At 34.8% G+C, this 18,133-nt stretch overlaps 1 protein-coding gene across 1 annotated transcript in view; it reads left to right on the top strand.

Moving 5' to 3' along the window:
- LOC137654426 (glycerophosphocholine cholinephosphodiesterase ENPP6-like) overlaps window positions 1-18,133 on the top strand; it is a 43,273-nt gene that overhangs the window by 13,248 nt on the left and 11,892 nt on the right. The window contains exons 3-7 of the mRNA XM_068388027.1: window positions 2,002-2,144; window positions 8,753-8,856; window positions 11,519-11,728; window positions 12,886-13,024; window positions 14,922-15,085. Coding sequence (XP_068244128.1) covers window positions 2,002-2,144; window positions 8,753-8,856; window positions 11,519-11,728; window positions 12,886-13,024; window positions 14,922-15,085 — 760 coding nt within the window. The remainder of the gene's footprint in view (window positions 1-2,001; window positions 2,145-8,752; window positions 8,857-11,518; window positions 11,729-12,885; window positions 13,025-14,921; window positions 15,086-18,133) is intronic.

Consider the following 18,133-nt stretch of genomic DNA (forward strand, 5'->3'; position numbering starts at 1 on the left):
CACACACACACACACACACACACACACACTGACATTGCCTTTTATCTCTATAGAAGAGGGAAGATCTGTTTAATGTTGTTACTGTTCTTAAAATATTCTATTTTGATCATTGCTTTTCTCGTAGTTTATTTATTTCCTTAATTTCCTTTCCTCACTGGGCTATTTCTTTTCCTGTTCTTAAAATATTCTATTTTGATCATTGCTTTTCTCGTAGTTTATTTATTTCCTTAATTTCCTTTCCTTACTGGGCTATTTCTTTTCCTGTTCTTAAAATATTCTATTTTGATCATTGCTTTCTCGTAGTTTATTTATTTCCATGTTTCCTTTCCTCACTGGGCTATTTCTTATCCTGTTCTTAAAATATTCTATTTTGATCATTGCTTTTCTCGTAGTTTATTTATTTCCTTGTTTCCTTTCCTCACTGGGCTATTTCTTTTCCTGTTCTTAAAATATTCTATTTTGATCATTTCTTTTCTCGTAGTTTATTTATTTCCTTGTTTCCTTTCCTTACTGGGCTATTTCTTTTCCTGTTCTTAAAATATTCTATTTTGATCATTGCTTTTCTCGTAGTTTATTTATTTCCTTGTTTCCTTTCCTTACTGGGCTATTTCTTTCCTGTTCTTAAAATATTCTATTTTGATCATTGCTTTTCTTGTAGTTTATTTATTTCCTTAATTTCCTTTCCTTACTGGGCTATTTCTTTTACTGTTCTTAAAATATTCTATTTTGATCATTGCTTTTCTCGTAGTTTATTTATTTCCTTAATTTCCTTTCCTTACTGGGCTATTTCTTTTCCTGTTCTTAAAATATTCTATTTTGATCATTGCTTTTCTCGTAGTTTGTTTATTTCCTTGTTTCCTTTCCTCACTGGGCTATTTCTTTTCTTGTTCTTAAAATATTCTATTTTGATCATTGCTTTTCTCGTAGTTTATTTATTTCCTTAATTTCCTTTCCTTACTGGGCTATTTCTTTTCCTGTTCTTAAAATATTCTATTTTGATCATTGCTTTTCTCGTAATTTATTTATTTCCTTAATTTCCTTTCCTTACTGGGCTATTTCTTTTACTGTTCTTAAAATATACTATTTTGATCATTGCTTCTCTCGTAGTTTATTTATTTCCTTAATTTCCTTTCCTTACTGGGCTATTTCTTTTCCTGTTCTTAAAATATTCTATTTTTTCCTTAATTTCCTTTCCTTACTGGGCTATTTCTTTTCCTGTTCTTAAAATATTCTATTTTGATCATTGCTTTTCTCGTAGTTTATTTATTTCCTTGTTTCCTTTCCTTACTGGGCTATTCCTTTTTCTGTTCTTAAAATATTCTATTTTGATCATTGCTTTTCTCGTAGTTTATTTATTTCCTTGTTTCCTTTCCTCACTGGGCTATTTCTTTTCCTGTTCTTAAAATATTCTATTTTGATCATTGCTTTTCTCGTAGTTTATTTATTTCCATGTTTCCTTTCCTCACTGGGCTATTTCTTTTCCTGTTCTTAAAATATTCTATTTTGATCATTGCTTTTCTCGTAGTTTATTTATTTCCTTGTTTCCTTTCCTCACTGGGCTATTTTTTCCCTGTTAGCATCTTGCTTTTCCAATTAGGGTTGTATTATTATTATTATTATTATTATCCAAGCTACAACCCTAGTTGGAAAAGCAAGATGCTACAACCCTAATTGGAAAAGCAAGATGCTATAAGCCCAAGGGCCCCAATAGGGAAAAATAGCCCAGTGAGGAAAGGAAATAAGGAAATAAATAAATGAAGAGAACAAATTAACAATAAATTATTGTAAAAAAGGCAACAACGTCAAAACAGATATGTCATATATAAACTATTAACAACATCAAAAACAAATATGTCATATATAAACTATTAACAACATAAAAAACAAATATGTCATATATAAGCTATAAAAAGACTCATGTCCGCCTGGTCAACAAAAAAGCATTTGCTCCAACTTTGAACTTAGTAATAATAATAATAACAATAACAATATATGTTTCAGGTTTCGGTCTGACTACCTCGAGATGTGGAAGGAAGGAGCCTTCCCTGCGTTCAAACAATTCCTGGAGAAGGGAGTCAGAGCTCGCTGGACCAATCCTATCTTTCCTACGTTGTCCTTTCCATCTTGGACGACCTTGTCTACGGGTAAGCTGGTAGTTGTTGTTGTTTTTGTTGTGGTTGTTGTTATTATTATTATTATTATTATTATTATTATTATTATTATTATTATTATTATTATTATTATTATTACTTGCAACCAACAAATAGTCCTGACACCAGAAGAGTTACAGATGGTTTCAAACTATCTTTATTATTATTATTATTATTGTTATTATTATTATTATTATTATTATTATTATTATTATTATTATTATTATTATTATTACTTGCAACCAACAAATCGTCTTAACACAAGAAGAGTTACAGATGGTTTCAAACTATCGTTATTATTATTATTATTATTATTATTATTATTATTATTATTATTATTATTATTATTATTATTATTATTATTAGCCAAGCTACAACCCTAGTTGGAAAAGCAAGATGCTATTAACCCAAGGGCTCCAATAGGGAAATATAGCCCAGTGAGGAAAGGAAATAAGGAAATTAGAACAGTTCTTCGTTGAAGGGGTTTACTACTGCACTGTAATTGTTCACTGGCTACTTTCCTCTTGATAAGGGTAGAAGAGACTTTTTAGCTATGGTAAGCAGCTCTTCTAAGAAAAGGGCACTCCAAAATCAAACCATTGTTCTTTAGTCTTTGGTAGTGCCATAGCCTCTGTACCATGGTCTTCCACTGTGTTGGATTAGAGTTCTCTTGCTTGAGGGTACACTCATGTTCACTATTCTATCTTATTTCTCTTCCTTTTTTATTTTTTAAGTTTTTATAGTTTATAAATGAAAGATTTATTTTAATATTGTTATTCTTCTTAAGATGTTTTATTTTAATTGTTTATTACTTGTAGTTTATCTATTTTCTTTTTTTCCTTTCCTCACTGGGCTATTGTCCCTGTTGAAGCCTTTTGGCTTATAGCATCTTGCTTTTCCAACAAGGGTTGTAGCTTAGCAAATAATAATAATAATAATAATAATAATAATAATAATAATGTCTACTGTAGGCTCAAGAGCCATTAAATATGTGGCCCCGAGGCTCCCACGAGACCTCCGAATAATTGCTGTGGCCTGATTGGTAACGTCTCTGCCTGGTGTTTGCCAGTCGGGAGTTCGAGTCCCGCTCAGACTCGTTAGTGCCATCAGTGTCTTCAACCTTACCATCCTTGTGAGCTAAGGTTGGGTGGTTTGGGGGAGCCTACAGGTCTATCTGTTGAGTCATCAGCAGCCACTACCTGGCCCTCCCTGGTCCTAGCTTGGGGGGAGAGGAGGCTATGGTCAGTCTCTAGGGTATTGTCCTGATTGCTAGGGCAGTGTCACTGTCCCTTGCCTCTGCCATTCATGAGCGACCTTTAAACAGGAAACTGAAGACTTTTTTATTACGCTAAATTTTGACAGTGATAATCAAACAGTAAGCGAACAATACGCATTTTGAAATGTTAAATGCTCCCGAATGAACATCGTAAAAGACTATGGATAGAATTACAACTCTTTCTATATGCCTTGTTAACACCAATCTCTCTCTCTCTCTCTCTCTCTCTCTCTCTCTCTCTCTCTCTCTCTCTCTCTCTCCCCTGTAGAGAGTAGGGTTCCCCTGTTGTACGGGACCAGACAAGCAGCCCTTAATGTAAGTAAAGTAAAGTAAGTTACAAGCTTTATTTGTCAACAAACACTAATTAGTACTCATGTGGATATTCTAAAAGTTATAAGTAGATACAATGAACATATATTTTAAAGAGCCAAGGTAAAGAAATTGACAATTGTAATCTAAGTCAGAAAAGACCGATAGGTTTCTTATAGCTAGTGCAGTGGTAAGATGTTCGCCTAGGAATCACATGCCAGCAGATCGATCCCTGCTCGGGACCGTGAGTTTAAGGTGTTTACTGGGGAGGCCACTGCTGTTATTGGGCACCACAGTAGGGGGTTGGGCTTGCCCGGCTGACGTTCTGGTGAGCATATATTCTGATTTAAAAAAGAAAAAAAAAAAAAAACCCACCAAGTCAAGTATTGTCGACGTCATATTATACCAGCCTAGTTTTAGTAGATTAAAAAGGGAAGTTATAAATAAACACCCTAACAGAGATTCCAACAGATGGTCAATGACCCACATGTACAGCCATCACAAATGCGCAGGTGTTAAATATGTAGCCAAGTTGGCATTGGCAGCCTGAAATAAATTCAGTTATTTGTACAAAATGGAAGCCTTGCTTTAGATGAAAGTGAATGAGATACGTTTATACATACATACATACATATACCAAGGCACTTCCCCCAATTTGGGGGGTAGCCGACATCAACAAATGAAACAAAACCAAAAAGGGGACCTCTACTCTCTCCGCCAACGAAGTTGGAAGGAAGTTATGTTTTTGCCCCTGTTTGTGTGTTTGTTTGTTTAAGAACAGCTTTAGGGCCACAAGTTTATTCGTAGAGTAATGAAAGTTGCAGGGATAAACGGTTATGTAAAAAATGGCCCAGTGAGAAAAGGAAATAAGTAAACTGCAGAAGTAATGAACTATTGAAATAAAATATTTTTAGAACAGTAACAACATTAAAATAGATCTTTCATATATAAACTATAAAAACTTAAAATAAAGGGGAAGAGAAATAAGATAGATTAGTGTGACTATGTGTACCCTCAAGCAAGAGAACCCTACCCCAAGACAGTGGAAAACCATGGTACAGAGGCTATGGGTATCTTATAATATGGATGAACTTTGAATCTATGCCGTGTGGCGCAATATTAAATCACAGTATAACTATCCCTATAAAACTGTCGTTGAATTCTCCTCTAAATACTAAAACTGGTTCCTTAAAAAGTCACGCTGAATGAGATTAAATGATAAAAAGATTGTTGGAACGAATCTCTCGTAGATAGTGTGATAAGATGTAGGTAGAATGGCAGTGTGATAGTATGATTATACTTGTGAAATGAGACTAGGGTCCTTATCTGATAGTTAGTGAAAGACTAGCGTGGATTTGACCTTGGTCAGTGATTAATGAGAGAACAGAGATCCATCCATCCATATACCAAAGGCACTTCCCCCAATTTTGGGGGGTAGCCGACATCAACAAGAAACAAAACAAAAAAGGGGACCTCTACTCTCTACGTTCCTCCAGCCTAACCAGGGACTCAGCCGAGTTCAGCTGGTACTGCTAGGGGGCCACAGCCCAACCTCCCACATTTCCACCACAGATGAAGCTTCATACTGCTGAGTCCCCTACTGCTGCTACCTCTGCGGTCATCTAAGGCACCGGAGGAAGCAGCATCTCTAATGAGAGAACAGAGATGAGAATGCTAATGTGGATTATGGGATTATCACTGTTTGAAAGATTGGAAAATTATGAAATAAGAAGAATGGCGGGCGTAGTGAAGATTACTGAGATGATAAGAGTGTCAGGATTGAGATGGTGTGGACACGTGTTGAGAATGGATGGTGGGGAGGGAATGGGGAGGGCTTGGGAGGAACCTGTAAGGAGGAGAATATCAAGAGGTAGGAAGAGGATGAAATGGCGAGATAAGGTGAAGGATGATATGGAGAGAAGAGGTTTGGTGGAAGAGGATGTCTTTGATGGAAGGCATTGGAGAGGGCGCATCAGGCGCATGTAGGGATAACGGTGGGGAAGAAGAAGTGTTTAATGAGAAATATACAAATAAAGTAGAAATGTGATTATTTTACTCCCAAGAAGTGTGATGTTAGGATTTGAGTACTTAAAGGGAGAATGCACATCGTGAATATATAAGTAAGATATGAAATTCAACAGCGAGGATTATGTGATCATTGACAAAGTACTGAAACCAGATCTTTGTTCAGACAGCATCTATAACATTTACAACGTAACCAGAAGACTAGAATTACTGCCAAATCTTTGCCTAGACAGCATCTACAACGTTTACAATGCTTCCAAAAGGCTAAAATTACTTCCAGATATTTGTTCAGACAGCCTCTATAACGTTTACCACGCTTCAGAAGGCTAAAATTGCTGCCAGATCTTTGCTTAGACGGCCTCTATAACGTTTACCATGCTTTCAGAAGGCTGAAATTGCTGACAGATCTTTGCTTAGACAGCCTCTATAACGTTTACCATGCTTTCAGAAGGCTGAAATTGCTGACAGATCTTTGCTTAGACAGCCTCTATAACGTTTACCATGCTTTCAGAAGGCTAAAATTACTGCCAGATATTTGCTCAGACAGCCTCTATAACGTTTACAACGCTTCCAGAACGCTAAAATCTCGGCCAGATCTTTGCTCAGACAGTATCTATAACATTTACAACGTGTCCAGAAGGCTCCAATTACTGCCATATCTTTGCTCAGACAGCAGCTATAACGTTTCCAGTACTCACAGAAGGCTAAAATCACTGTCAGATCTTTGTTCAGGCTGCATTTATAACGTTTACGCTCACAGTGCCTACAGTGATCGTCAATAAAGTATTGATTCCCATAAATAATTTGTCAGTGAGTATGTAGATATGCCTAGCCAAGATCTAAACATATTTAGACCTGGTGTTTATCCATAGCAAAACCAAGTAACGTAACAATATCAACATCGCATTTGAAATATAAAAAAAGTGTTGGCATAGACAAATTGTAAAAAAGTGCAGCTAGAATAAAGTCTTTTGTATTCCACAGAAGAGGAAGAACAAAAACGGTGAAATAACAGAAATTAAATTTAGTAAGGAATACTAAGGAAGACTCGCCAGAAATGATTAAGATGTAAAGTAAAAGAGACAGAACGAGCCATTGTGATAATTTTCACGAGAATGTGTCGCATTAATTTCTGTTAAAGAACCATTTTCGTGTCTAGATATAATTAGATTAACTTTATATTATTTATATTGAGATGTTTATCACCTTTGTGTGATGGGGTGAGAGACAGATGTTTACTGTTCTTTTTAGTGCAAGAATTTTTTTTTATTTCATTGTTTTTTGAGGAATATCTTGAGGTAAGATATTATTATTATTATTATTATTATTAATGTATACGTGTTTATATGGAGCAAATTATAAGTCATTAACTTGAGAAGTTTTCTGAACGTGACGAGAGGTGTTTTTACAACGCTCTCAGTGAAATTTCTGAACGCGACCATAAGTATTTTCTGATCGTGACTAGATAGATTATCTGAACGCGACCAGAGGAATTTCTGAACGTGAATAGATAAATTTTCTGAGCGCAACCAGAGGAATTTTCTGAATGTGACTAGAGGAATTTTATGAACTTGAGAGGAATTTTCTGAACATGACCAGAAGAATTTTCTGAATGTGACCAGAGGAATTTTCTGAACGTTACCAGAGGAATTTTCTGAAAATGACCAGAGTAGTTTTCTGAACGCAACCAGAGAAATTATCTGAACGCAACCAGAGTAATTTTCTGAACATGACCAGAGAAATTTTCTGAACGCAACCAGAGAAATTATCTGAACGCAACCAGAGTAATTTTTTGAAAATGACCAGATAAATTTTCTGAACGTGTCCAGAGAAATTATCTAAACGCAACAATGGAAAATGAATGCAAGTATGTATAAACAAGGCGAAATCTTGAAAGAATTCTCATCTCGCTATTGCAGTCCATCTACCCTGATATTTGTTTTGGCCGGCCTTGCCAAAGGATTCACTGACATCCACCTGTTAATCCTGTAGAAGGTTTCGTGAGCGTTGGTTGCTATTCTGTACCTGTACGTCTTGTTTAAGAGATGCACGGAGTTGGTGAAGAAATAGACAGTGATGTCACTTGCTTAAAATGGTATACTAGCTTTTTGTCTTGATGCAAGCCAAAACATTTGTGATGTTACTTACTATTATTATTATTATCATTATTATTATTATTATTATTATTGTTGATGTGGTTATTATTGATATTATTATTATTATTATTATTATTATTATTATTATTATTATTATTATTATTGATATTATTATTATTATTATTATCATTATTACCATTATTGATATTATTATTATTATTATTATTATTACAAGCTAGGCTGTAATCCTAGTTGGAAAAGCAAGATGCTATAAGCTCAAGGGCCCCAACAGGGAAAAATATTATCGAAGCACTCAGAGAACAAGAATGGCATTAGTTTCTTCTTGAAATCCTTAATATCTTCAGTCTTTCGGATGTCTAGCAGGAGCTTGTTGTATAGTCTTTGGACCACATATTTGAATACTCTAGAGAGTAGAGAATATACAGTAGATATATATATTGGCTCTAATAATTTAAAACCATTTGTAGCTATCCTCGTCTCTACACAACTTGTTGGTTGTACGATATGTACCAATTATTACTATTATTATTACTATCCAAGCTACAACCCTAATTGGAAAAGCAAGATGCTATAAGCCCAGGGGCTCCAATAGGGAAAAATAGCCCAGTGAGGAAAGGAAATAAGGAAATAAATAACTGAAGAGAACAAATTAACAATAAATCATTCTAAAAAAAGTAACAACGTCATAACAGATATGTCATATATAAACTATTAACAACGTCAAAAACAAATATGTCATATATAAACTATAAAAAGACTCATAGATATTTTAGCAGTTGAACTGAATAAACTAAGTGACGGCATGAGAATTTTTTTTTTTATTAAAACATAGATTTGTCACATACTTAATCCTGTTAATATTCCTCCCATTTCAGGACTGTATCCAGAAAACCATAATATCATTGGAAATTACTTCTATGATCGTGATGGAAAAGACGCCTTTAGGCTTGATGACTCCAGCACGACGGTGAAATCCAAGGTAAGAAAAGAACTGTTTTAAAGGATTTATTCTGACAGCATCCCTATTTGTATTTCATCATCCCCTCCTTCGCCTATTGACGCAAAGGGCCTCGGTTTCGCCATTCGTCTCTATCTTGAGCTTTTAAATCATCTCCTACTTCACGCTTCATAGTCCTCAGTCTGGGTCTTCCAACTCTTCTAGTGCCTTGTGGAGCCCAGTTGAAAGTTTGGTGAACTTATCTCTGTAACTTGAGCTTATAAATCAATACTTCTTCATTCATCATCCCCTACTCCACGCTTCATAGTCCTCAGACATGTAGGTCTGGGTCTTCCAACTCTTCTAGTGCCTTGTGGAGCCCAGTTGATAGTTTGGTGAACTAGTCTCTCTTGGGGTGTGCGAAGAGCATTCCCAAACCATCTCCATCTACCCCTCACTATGATCTTGTCCACATATGGCACTCGAGTAATCTCTCTTATAGTTTCATTTTTAATACTGTGCTTCCATTTGACTCCCAATTTTTTTTTGAGGGCTTTGTTCTAAAATCTACAATTTCTGTTGTATCCACGGCTAATATACCTAGACCATGGGTTTGCCTTAAGTTGATACAGGGGGTAACAACTTCACCTTAGATGAGACACATTATTATTATTATTATTATTATTAGTAGTAGTAGTAGTATTAGTAGTAGTAGCAGTAGTAGTAATTTCATCTCACTATTTGGATACTATTATCACTACAAAGCCTTTACAACAAAAAACAACAACGAAGAATGTTTCTTCTTCTATGGTGGACAGGATCGTAAACAGAGTCAATACTTGACCTAGAATGCTACTTAGTAAAGAGGCAATAACGTTTATAATACCTGTAGTAGAATGTCCTAAATTTTGGCACAATCTTACTATCTGTTGTTGGCTAGAATTTCACCTGTTAAAGAAGACATTGTGACTATTATTAGCAGACATATGCCTAGTGAAAAGAACCAGTACATGACATGAATGTCTTTATATCTTCTTATGCAGGAAATGTTAATTGTAACAACGAATCATTTTAACAATTATCCTATTAGTCTTCTCTGCATCTTGTATTTTTGCATTGTATATTCATTGTGTGTGTATGAATACATGAATAGAATAATGGTAGCAGTAGGTTGACTTCTTTTACAATTTACATTGCCCGCATATCCTCTCTCTCTGCTCTATCACGCCCACCTCCAATCAGCCCACAGACTTGGGTGTTATATAAACAAATCACTGCATTTCTCTAGTCTTAGGTATCTTTGAACATAGCTAGTTACAACTCAAAGAATTATGGAAATAATAATGATGGGAATAACACTAGGAGACAGAAAAAGAGCAACATGGATACGAGAGTAAACTATAGTCCATTTCTTTTAGCGATGCATATTTGCACCGACTCGTGGCAGTGCCCTTTTAGCCCGGAAAAGTTTCCTGATCGCTGATTGGTTAGAATTATCTTGTCCAACCAATCAGCGATCCGGAAACTTTTCCGAGCTAAAAGGGCACTGCTGCGAGTCGGTGCAAATATGCATCGCTAAAAGAAATGGACTATAGAGGATAATCTATGTAAGAAAAAGAAATGGACATGGGCAGGACATATAATGAGAATGATAGACAATAGATGGACATTAAGAGAAGGGGTCCCTAGAGATTGCAAACGAAGCAAGGGAAGGAAGATGGATTGACGAGCTAAGAAAATTTGCGGGTATAGACTGGCATAAAAAGACCATAAACAGACGGGGGTGGAAGGACATGTCTAAGGCCTTTGTCCTGCAGTGGACAATGAACGGCTGATGATGATGATGATGAGGTAATGTCATAGTCTCAGTACCATGGTCTTTCACATTCTTGGGTTGGGGTTCTCTTGCTTGAGGGTACACCCAGGCCACTATTCTATGTTTCCTTATTTTCTTTCCTCACTGGCCTATCCTGTTAGAGCCCTTGGGCTTATAGCGTCCTGCTTTTTCAACCAGGGTTGTAGCTTAGCTAATAATAATAATAATAATAATAATAATAATAATAATAATAATACTAATAACAAGGGGCTTATTGTGGACCAACGAACTTTACCAACCAATAGACAATCAGTAGGTAGCAATTGCAAGAGAGAGAGAGAGAGAGAGAGAGAGAGAGAGAGAGAGAGAGAGAGAGAGAGAGAGAGAGAGAGAGACAATATGATTAGTATACATATTTAATGCAAACATTGATTTTTTCTAGTGGTGGACATCAGAGAGAGAGAGAGAGAGAGAGAGAGAGAGAGAGAGAGAGAGTGCAAAACAATATGATTAGTAGAATATATAATCCAAAATTTCGTTTTCTCTAGTAGTGGACATGAGAGAGAGAGAGAGAGAGAGAGAGAGAGAGAGAGAGAGAGAGAGAGAGAGAGAGAGAGAGAGAGAGAGCGCGTGCAAAACAAGATTATAAGTACACCCATATAATCTAAGAGAGAGAGAGAGAGAGAGAGAGAGAGAGAGAGAGAGAGAGAGAGAGAGAGAGAGAGAGAGAGAGAGAGAGCAAAACAATATTGTAAGTACACCCATATAATCTAAGAGAGAGAGAGAGAGAGAGAGAGAGAGAGAGAGAGAGAGAGAGAGAGAGAGAGCGCGTGCAAAACAAGATTATAAGTACACCCATATAACCTAAAATTTCATTTTTTTTTCTAGTGGTGGACGTCAGAGCCTATCTGGATTACAGCCGAGAAGGCTGGACTGAAGACAGCCCAGATCAAATGGTCCCGATGCGAAGTTCCCGTCGCCAACCGTACCACTCACTACTGCGAGACCTACAAAGACGAGGAGGTTCATCTAGATAACTTCCTCAAGAGCATCATGAAAGCCTTGAAGATGCTACAGGAAGGATATGAATTCGTGCAGGTATTTGCTCTACTTAGAGTTTTTCTGAATGGACATTTAGAGAGCAAGAAAGTCTTTAGTTTGTTCTTGGAAGCCTTAGCCTTGTTCTCTAGTCTTGGGTAGTGCCATAGCCTCTGTACCATGATCTTCCACTGTCTTGGGTTAGAGTTCTCTTTCCTAAGGGTACACTCGGACACGCTATTGAATTTTATTTCTCTTCCTCTTGTTTTGTTAAAGTTTTTATAGTATATATAGGAGATACTTATTATAATTATGTTATTCTTAAAATATTTTATTTTTCCGTGTTTCCATTCCTCACTGGGCTATTTTCCCTGTTGGAACCCGGGGCTTACAGCATCCTGTATTTCCAACTAGGGTTGTAGCTTAGCAAGTAATAATAATAATAATAATAATAATAATAATAATAATAATAACAATAATGGGTCCCTAGAGATTGCAAACGAAACACAGCAAGGGAGAGAAGATGATGGATTGACGAACTAAGAAAATTTGCGGGTATAGACTGGCATAGAAAGACCATAGACAAACACGAGTGGAAGGGCATGTATAAGGCCTTTGTCCTGTACTGGACTAGCAATGGCTGATGATAATGATGATGAATATATTTCTATAGCAATAAACATATTTTTTTCACTCTCTTTGAGATTTCTTTTAATTTAAATGAAAACTGTATATATCTTTATCCTTCGTCACTACCACTAATGTTAATTTTTAGAAAAAAACCGTAATTCTGACCGGAAATTCTCCGTAAAAATATACTGTTCTTAACGGTATTTCAGTAAAATACAGGCGACCGTAATTTTACCCAACTTTGTTATTATCTTTTACGGGTTGTTGACCGTAATATCACTATTTTACGTTAAAATATCCGTTTCTAAAACGGTAAAAATCCTGGAATAAAAGTTGCCACACATTTTCTGTTTTTCCAATCAAATTTTTAACAGTGTTTGATTTCTAAATTCAGGCATATAAAACTCCCCCGGCCAAAAATTTACTGTTTCCTCTCTCTCTCTCTCTCTCTCTCTCTCTCTCTCTCTCTCCTCTCTCTCTCTCTCTCTCTCTCTCTTTTTCTTTTTTTTTTTGGTGGGGGGGGGGGAGGCTTGGGGTTATACTGTAGCTAACCCTCTCAAAAATTTATTTTCCTTTTTTTTTCTTAGGTTTACACCGTGGAACCTGATGTGATGGGACACGCATTCGGTCCAAGATCTCCCCAGGTGTTGCAAACACTTCAAGATTTGGACAGTGTTCTTTCTATTCTCATGGACGAGTTGGATGAAAGGGGCTTGTCTGATAATGGTAAGTGATTAAGAATAATTTAAATGTAATGTAAGGAAAATCGAAAAAGCAAACCTTTTCCCTGAATTTTCGTTTAAACGACGTAGTTTATCAGTTTAAATTATTTAGAAAAAAAACTATAAATCAATTTATTTTCACGGAAGATTTTGTCTGATAATGGTAAGTGATTAAGAATAATTTAAATGTAATGTAATGAAAATCGAAAAAGCAAACATTTTCTCTGAATTTTCGTTTAAACGACGTAGTTTATCAGTTTAAATTACATAGAAAAAAAAGCTAAGAATCAATTTATTTTCACGGAAGATTTATTTTATATGAGTTTTTGCATATAATTCGTTCTCCATAGAATGATTAATGTAGAATAAATATTTAAATGTAATATAATGGAAAACTTAAAAACAAAATATTTTCTCTGAATGATCGTGGAAAGGACGCAGTTTATCAGTTTAAATTATAAAAAGTAGTAAGAATAGATTCACTTTTATTAAAGATTTATTTTATTGTCGAATAGATTTTTAAATGTTATTTAAGGAAACTCGGAAAGGCAAACTTTTTCTCTGAATGTTCGTTGAAACGACGTAGTTTATCAAAATTTAAATTATAAAATAAGAGTAAGATTTTATTTACTTTCACGAAAGATTTATTTTATGTGAGGTTTTGCATTTAATTCGTCCTTCGAATGGTTAAGGTTTATTGTGTGAAATTTTATGGAAATACAGAAAAGTAATTTTAAAAATAGTTTTTCAGTATTGTGATTTACCTCTTCTTTTACTATATTGAACAAAGGCTCCTGTTGATATATACTGTACATTTTCATATCAAACTGACCTACTCTGCAAATTTAATGTTATAGAATATAAATAGATGAATTTAATCTTAAATGATTTTTCAGAGAACTTCCTGTATTGTCTATAAATAATCTATATTGAGTATATTAGCAACCAAACCACAATTACTCATAAAAATTATATTCTATAGCATTAAATACCCTTTGCAAAAAAAAAAAAAAAATTCTCAATGACTCATACAGTAGATATTTTACCAAACAATGGATTTTCAGAACTAACACCAAAAGTTCAAATTTGCAGCGAATGTTATGTAGTTTATGTAGTTTATGTATGAAAGATTTAGTTTAATGTTGCCTCTGTTCTTAAAGTATTTGATTTTAATTGTTCATTACTTCTCGTGTAGTTTATTTATTTCCTTATTTCCTTTCCTTGCTGAGCTATTTTCCCTGTTTGAGCCATTGGGCTTATAGCATTCTGCTTTTCCAACAGGGGTTGTGGCTTACCTTGTATTATTCTTAATAATAATAATAACAACAATGATAATAATAATAATAATAATAATAATAATAATAATAATAATAATAATAATAAGCCCTTGGTCTTTCAATATTCTGCTTTTGTAACCAGGGTTATGGCTTAGCTTGTAATAATAATAATGATAATAAAAAAAAAAAAATAATAATAATAATAATAATAATAATAATAATAATAATAATAATAATAATAATAATAATAATAAGCCCTTGGTCTTTTAACATTCTGCTTTTGTAACCAGGGTTATGGCTTAGCTTGTAATAATAATAATGATAATAAAAAATAATAATAATAATAATAATAATAATAATAATAATAAGCCCTTAGTCTTTTAATATTCTGCTTTTGTAACTAGGGCTATGGCTTAGCTTGTAATAATAATAATAATAATAATAATAATAATAATAATAATAATAATAATAATAATAATAATAATAATAATAATAAGCCCTTGGTCTTTTAACATTCTGCTTTTGTAACTAGGGTTATGGCTTAGCTTGTAATAATAATAATAATAATAATAATAATAATAATAATAATAATAATAATAATAATAATAGAACTTTTATTTACAGTAAACATCGTGATTGTCAGTGACCACGGGATGCAGTACGTACGCAAAGGTTCCGGCTACAGATACATAGACATTGACAGTTATCTTGACACTTCTCTCGTGGAAAAAATTGCTGATCGCAATGCCGTCATGAATGTTTACGTCCCTGCTTCGAACTTTTTGGAGGTAAGGAGGGTTTTTAGTCTTCTGGAAGTATTTTGAATGCTATAGAGGGTGCCTTTAGCAAGCCCTGCTTTGAACTTTTTGGAGGTAAGGAGGGTTTTTATCTTCTGGAAGTATTTTGAATGTTATAGAGAGTGCCTTTAGCAAACCCTGCTCTTCGAATTTTTTGGAGGTAAGAAAGAAGTTAAGGAAAAATGGTGTTAGCAGTGATTTTAGTCTACTGGAAGTATTTTAAATGTTATAGAGGGTGATTTTAGCAAACTCTGCTCTTCGAACTTTTTGGAGGTAAGAAAGAAGATAATAAATAAATGGTGGTGTAAGCAGTGGTTTTAGTCTTCTGGGAGTATTTTGAATGTTATAGGGGGTGCCTTTAGCAAACCCTGCCTCGAACTTTTTGGAGGTAAGAAAGAAGATAAGAAAAAATGGTGATGTAAGGAGTGGTTTTTATCTTCTGGAAGTATTTTGAATGTTATAGAGGGTGTCTTTAACAAACCCTACTTCGAACTTTTTGGAGGTAAGAAAGATAAGAAAAAAATGATGATGTAAGGAGTGGCTTTAGTCTTATGGGAGCATTTTAAATGTTATAGAGGGTGATTTTAGCAAACCCTGCTTCAAACTTTTTGGAGGTAAGAAAGAAGATAAGGAAAAATGGTGATGTAAGGAGTGGTTTTAGTCTTCTGGGAGTATTTTGAATGTTATAGAGGGTGCCTTTAGCAAACCCTGCTTCGAACTTTTTGGAGGTAAGAAAGATAAGAAAAAATGGTGGTGTAAGGAGTGGCTTTAGTCGTCTGGAAGTATTTTGAATGTTATAGAGAGTGCCTTTAGAAAACCCTGCTTCGAACTTTTTGGAGGTAAGAAAGAAGATAATACAAAAAATGGCGGTGTAAGGAAGGTTTTTACTCTTCTGGAAGTATTTTGAATGCTATAGAGGGTGCCTTAAACAAACCCTGCTCTTCGAACTTCTTGGAGGTAAGAAAGCAGATAAGAAAAAATGGTGGTGTAAGGAGTGGTTGTAGTCTTCTGGAAGTATTTTGAATGTTATAGAGAGTGCCTTTAGCAAACCCTGCTTCGAACTTTTTGGAAGTAAGAAAGAAGATAAGAAATAAATGGTGATGTAAGGAGTGGTTTTAGTCTTCTGGAAGTATTTTGAATGTTATAGAGGGTGCCTTTAGAAAACCCTGCTTCGAACTTTTTGGAGGTAAGAAAGATAATAAAAAAATGGCGGTGTAAGGAGGGTTTTTATCTTCTGGAAGTATTTTGAATGTTATAGAGGGTGCTTTTAACAAACGCTGCTTCGAACTTTTTGGAGGTTAGAAAGAAGATAAGAAAAAATGGTGGTGTAAGGAGGGTTTTTAGTCTTCTGGAAGTATTTTGAATGTTATAGAGGGTGCTTTTAACAAACCCTGCTTCGAACATTTTGGAGGGAAGAAAGAAGATAATGAAAAAAATATTGGTGTAAGGAGGGTTTTTATCTTCTGGAAGTATTTTGAATGTTATAGAGGGTGCCTTTAGCAAACCCTGCTCTTCGAACTTTTTGGAGGTAAGAAAGAAGATAAGAAAAAATGGTGAGGTAAGGAGTGGTTTTAGTCTTCTGGAAGTATTTTCAATGTTATAGAGGGTGCCTTTAACAAACCCTGCTTCGAACTTTTTAGAGGTAAGAAAGAAGATAACAAAAGAATGGCGGTGTAAGGAGGGTTTTTATCTTCTGGAAGTATTTTGAATGTCATAGAGAGTGCCTTTAGCAAACCCTGCTTCGAACTTTCTGGAGGTAACAAAGAAGATAAGAAAAAAATGGTGGTGTAAGGAGGGTTTTTAGTCTTCTGGAAGTATTTTGAATGTTATAGAGGGTGCTTTTAACAAACCCTGCTTCGAACTTTTTGGAGGTAAGAAAGAAGATAAGAAAAAATGGTGGTGTAAGGAGGGTTTTTATCTCCTGGAAGTATTTTGAATGTTATAGAGAGTGCCTTTAGAAAACCCTGCTTCGAACTTTTTGGAGGTAAGAAAGAAGATAATAAAAAAAATATTGGTGTAAGGAGGGTTTTTAGTCTTCTGGAAGTATTTTGAATGTTATAGAGGGTGCCTTTAGCAAACCCTGCTTCGAACTTTTTGAGAAAAGACGTTAATAAAAAAAAAATGATGTTAGCAGTGATTTTAGTATTCTGGAAGTATTTTAAATGTTATAGAGGGTGATTTTAGCAAACCCTGCTTCGAACTTTTTGGAGGTAAGAAAGAAGATAAGAAAAAATGGTGATGTAAGGAGTGGTTTTTATCTTCTGGAAGCATTTTGAATGTTATAGAGGGTGCCTAAGCAAAGATCTGATTGTGATTTTAGTCTTTTCGAACCGTTGTTCCCAATAAATGTAAATGTAATGATGGATTGGAAAGTTGAATGGTTTACGCCGTATGATACTCTACACTGTTAAAAAAACTTAATTTTTATCGGAAATTCTCCGGAAAAATACACGGTTTTCAGCCGTATTTTCAGAAATTAAGGCGACCGTATTTTTTACCCTACTTTGTTCTTATCTTTTACGGGTCAGTGAAGTTAATATCACTCCTTAACGTTAATATATCCGCTTCTAAAACGGTAAATGCCAGGTAACATTTATTCCAGGATTTGTAAAAAAAAATTTACAGCAATACAGCAAATTTTTTACAGTGTAGATACCTAAGAATGCGTACGACAAATAGATCAAATATGGATATTTCTTTAGAAATATATTCATCATCATCATTAGCTGTTGCCAGTCCATTACAGGACAAAGGCCTCAAACATGTCCTTTCACCCGTGTCTGTTTATGGGTATCTATGTGTGATAAGAGGATAACAACCTTTAAATTAAGTAATTAAAGTAAACAGATGGATGTGTAAAGCAAATGAAAAACGAAAAGAAAAGAATTTTGAATATCTACTGGTTGTGGTGGCCAATGTGGTAACGTCCTCGACTGGTGAACGCCAGACTGGGGTTCGACTCCCGCTCAAACTCTCTAGTTTCTTTGGTCGCTGCAACCTCACTTCTTGTGAGCTAAGGATGGCGGGTTTAGGCGAGCC

This window comes from Palaemon carinicauda, chromosome 15 (assembly GCF_036898095.1).
Source record: "Palaemon carinicauda isolate YSFRI2023 chromosome 15, ASM3689809v2, whole genome shotgun sequence".
In the NCBI taxonomy this organism is placed as follows: domain Eukaryota; kingdom Metazoa; phylum Arthropoda; class Malacostraca; order Decapoda; family Palaemonidae; genus Palaemon; species Palaemon carinicauda.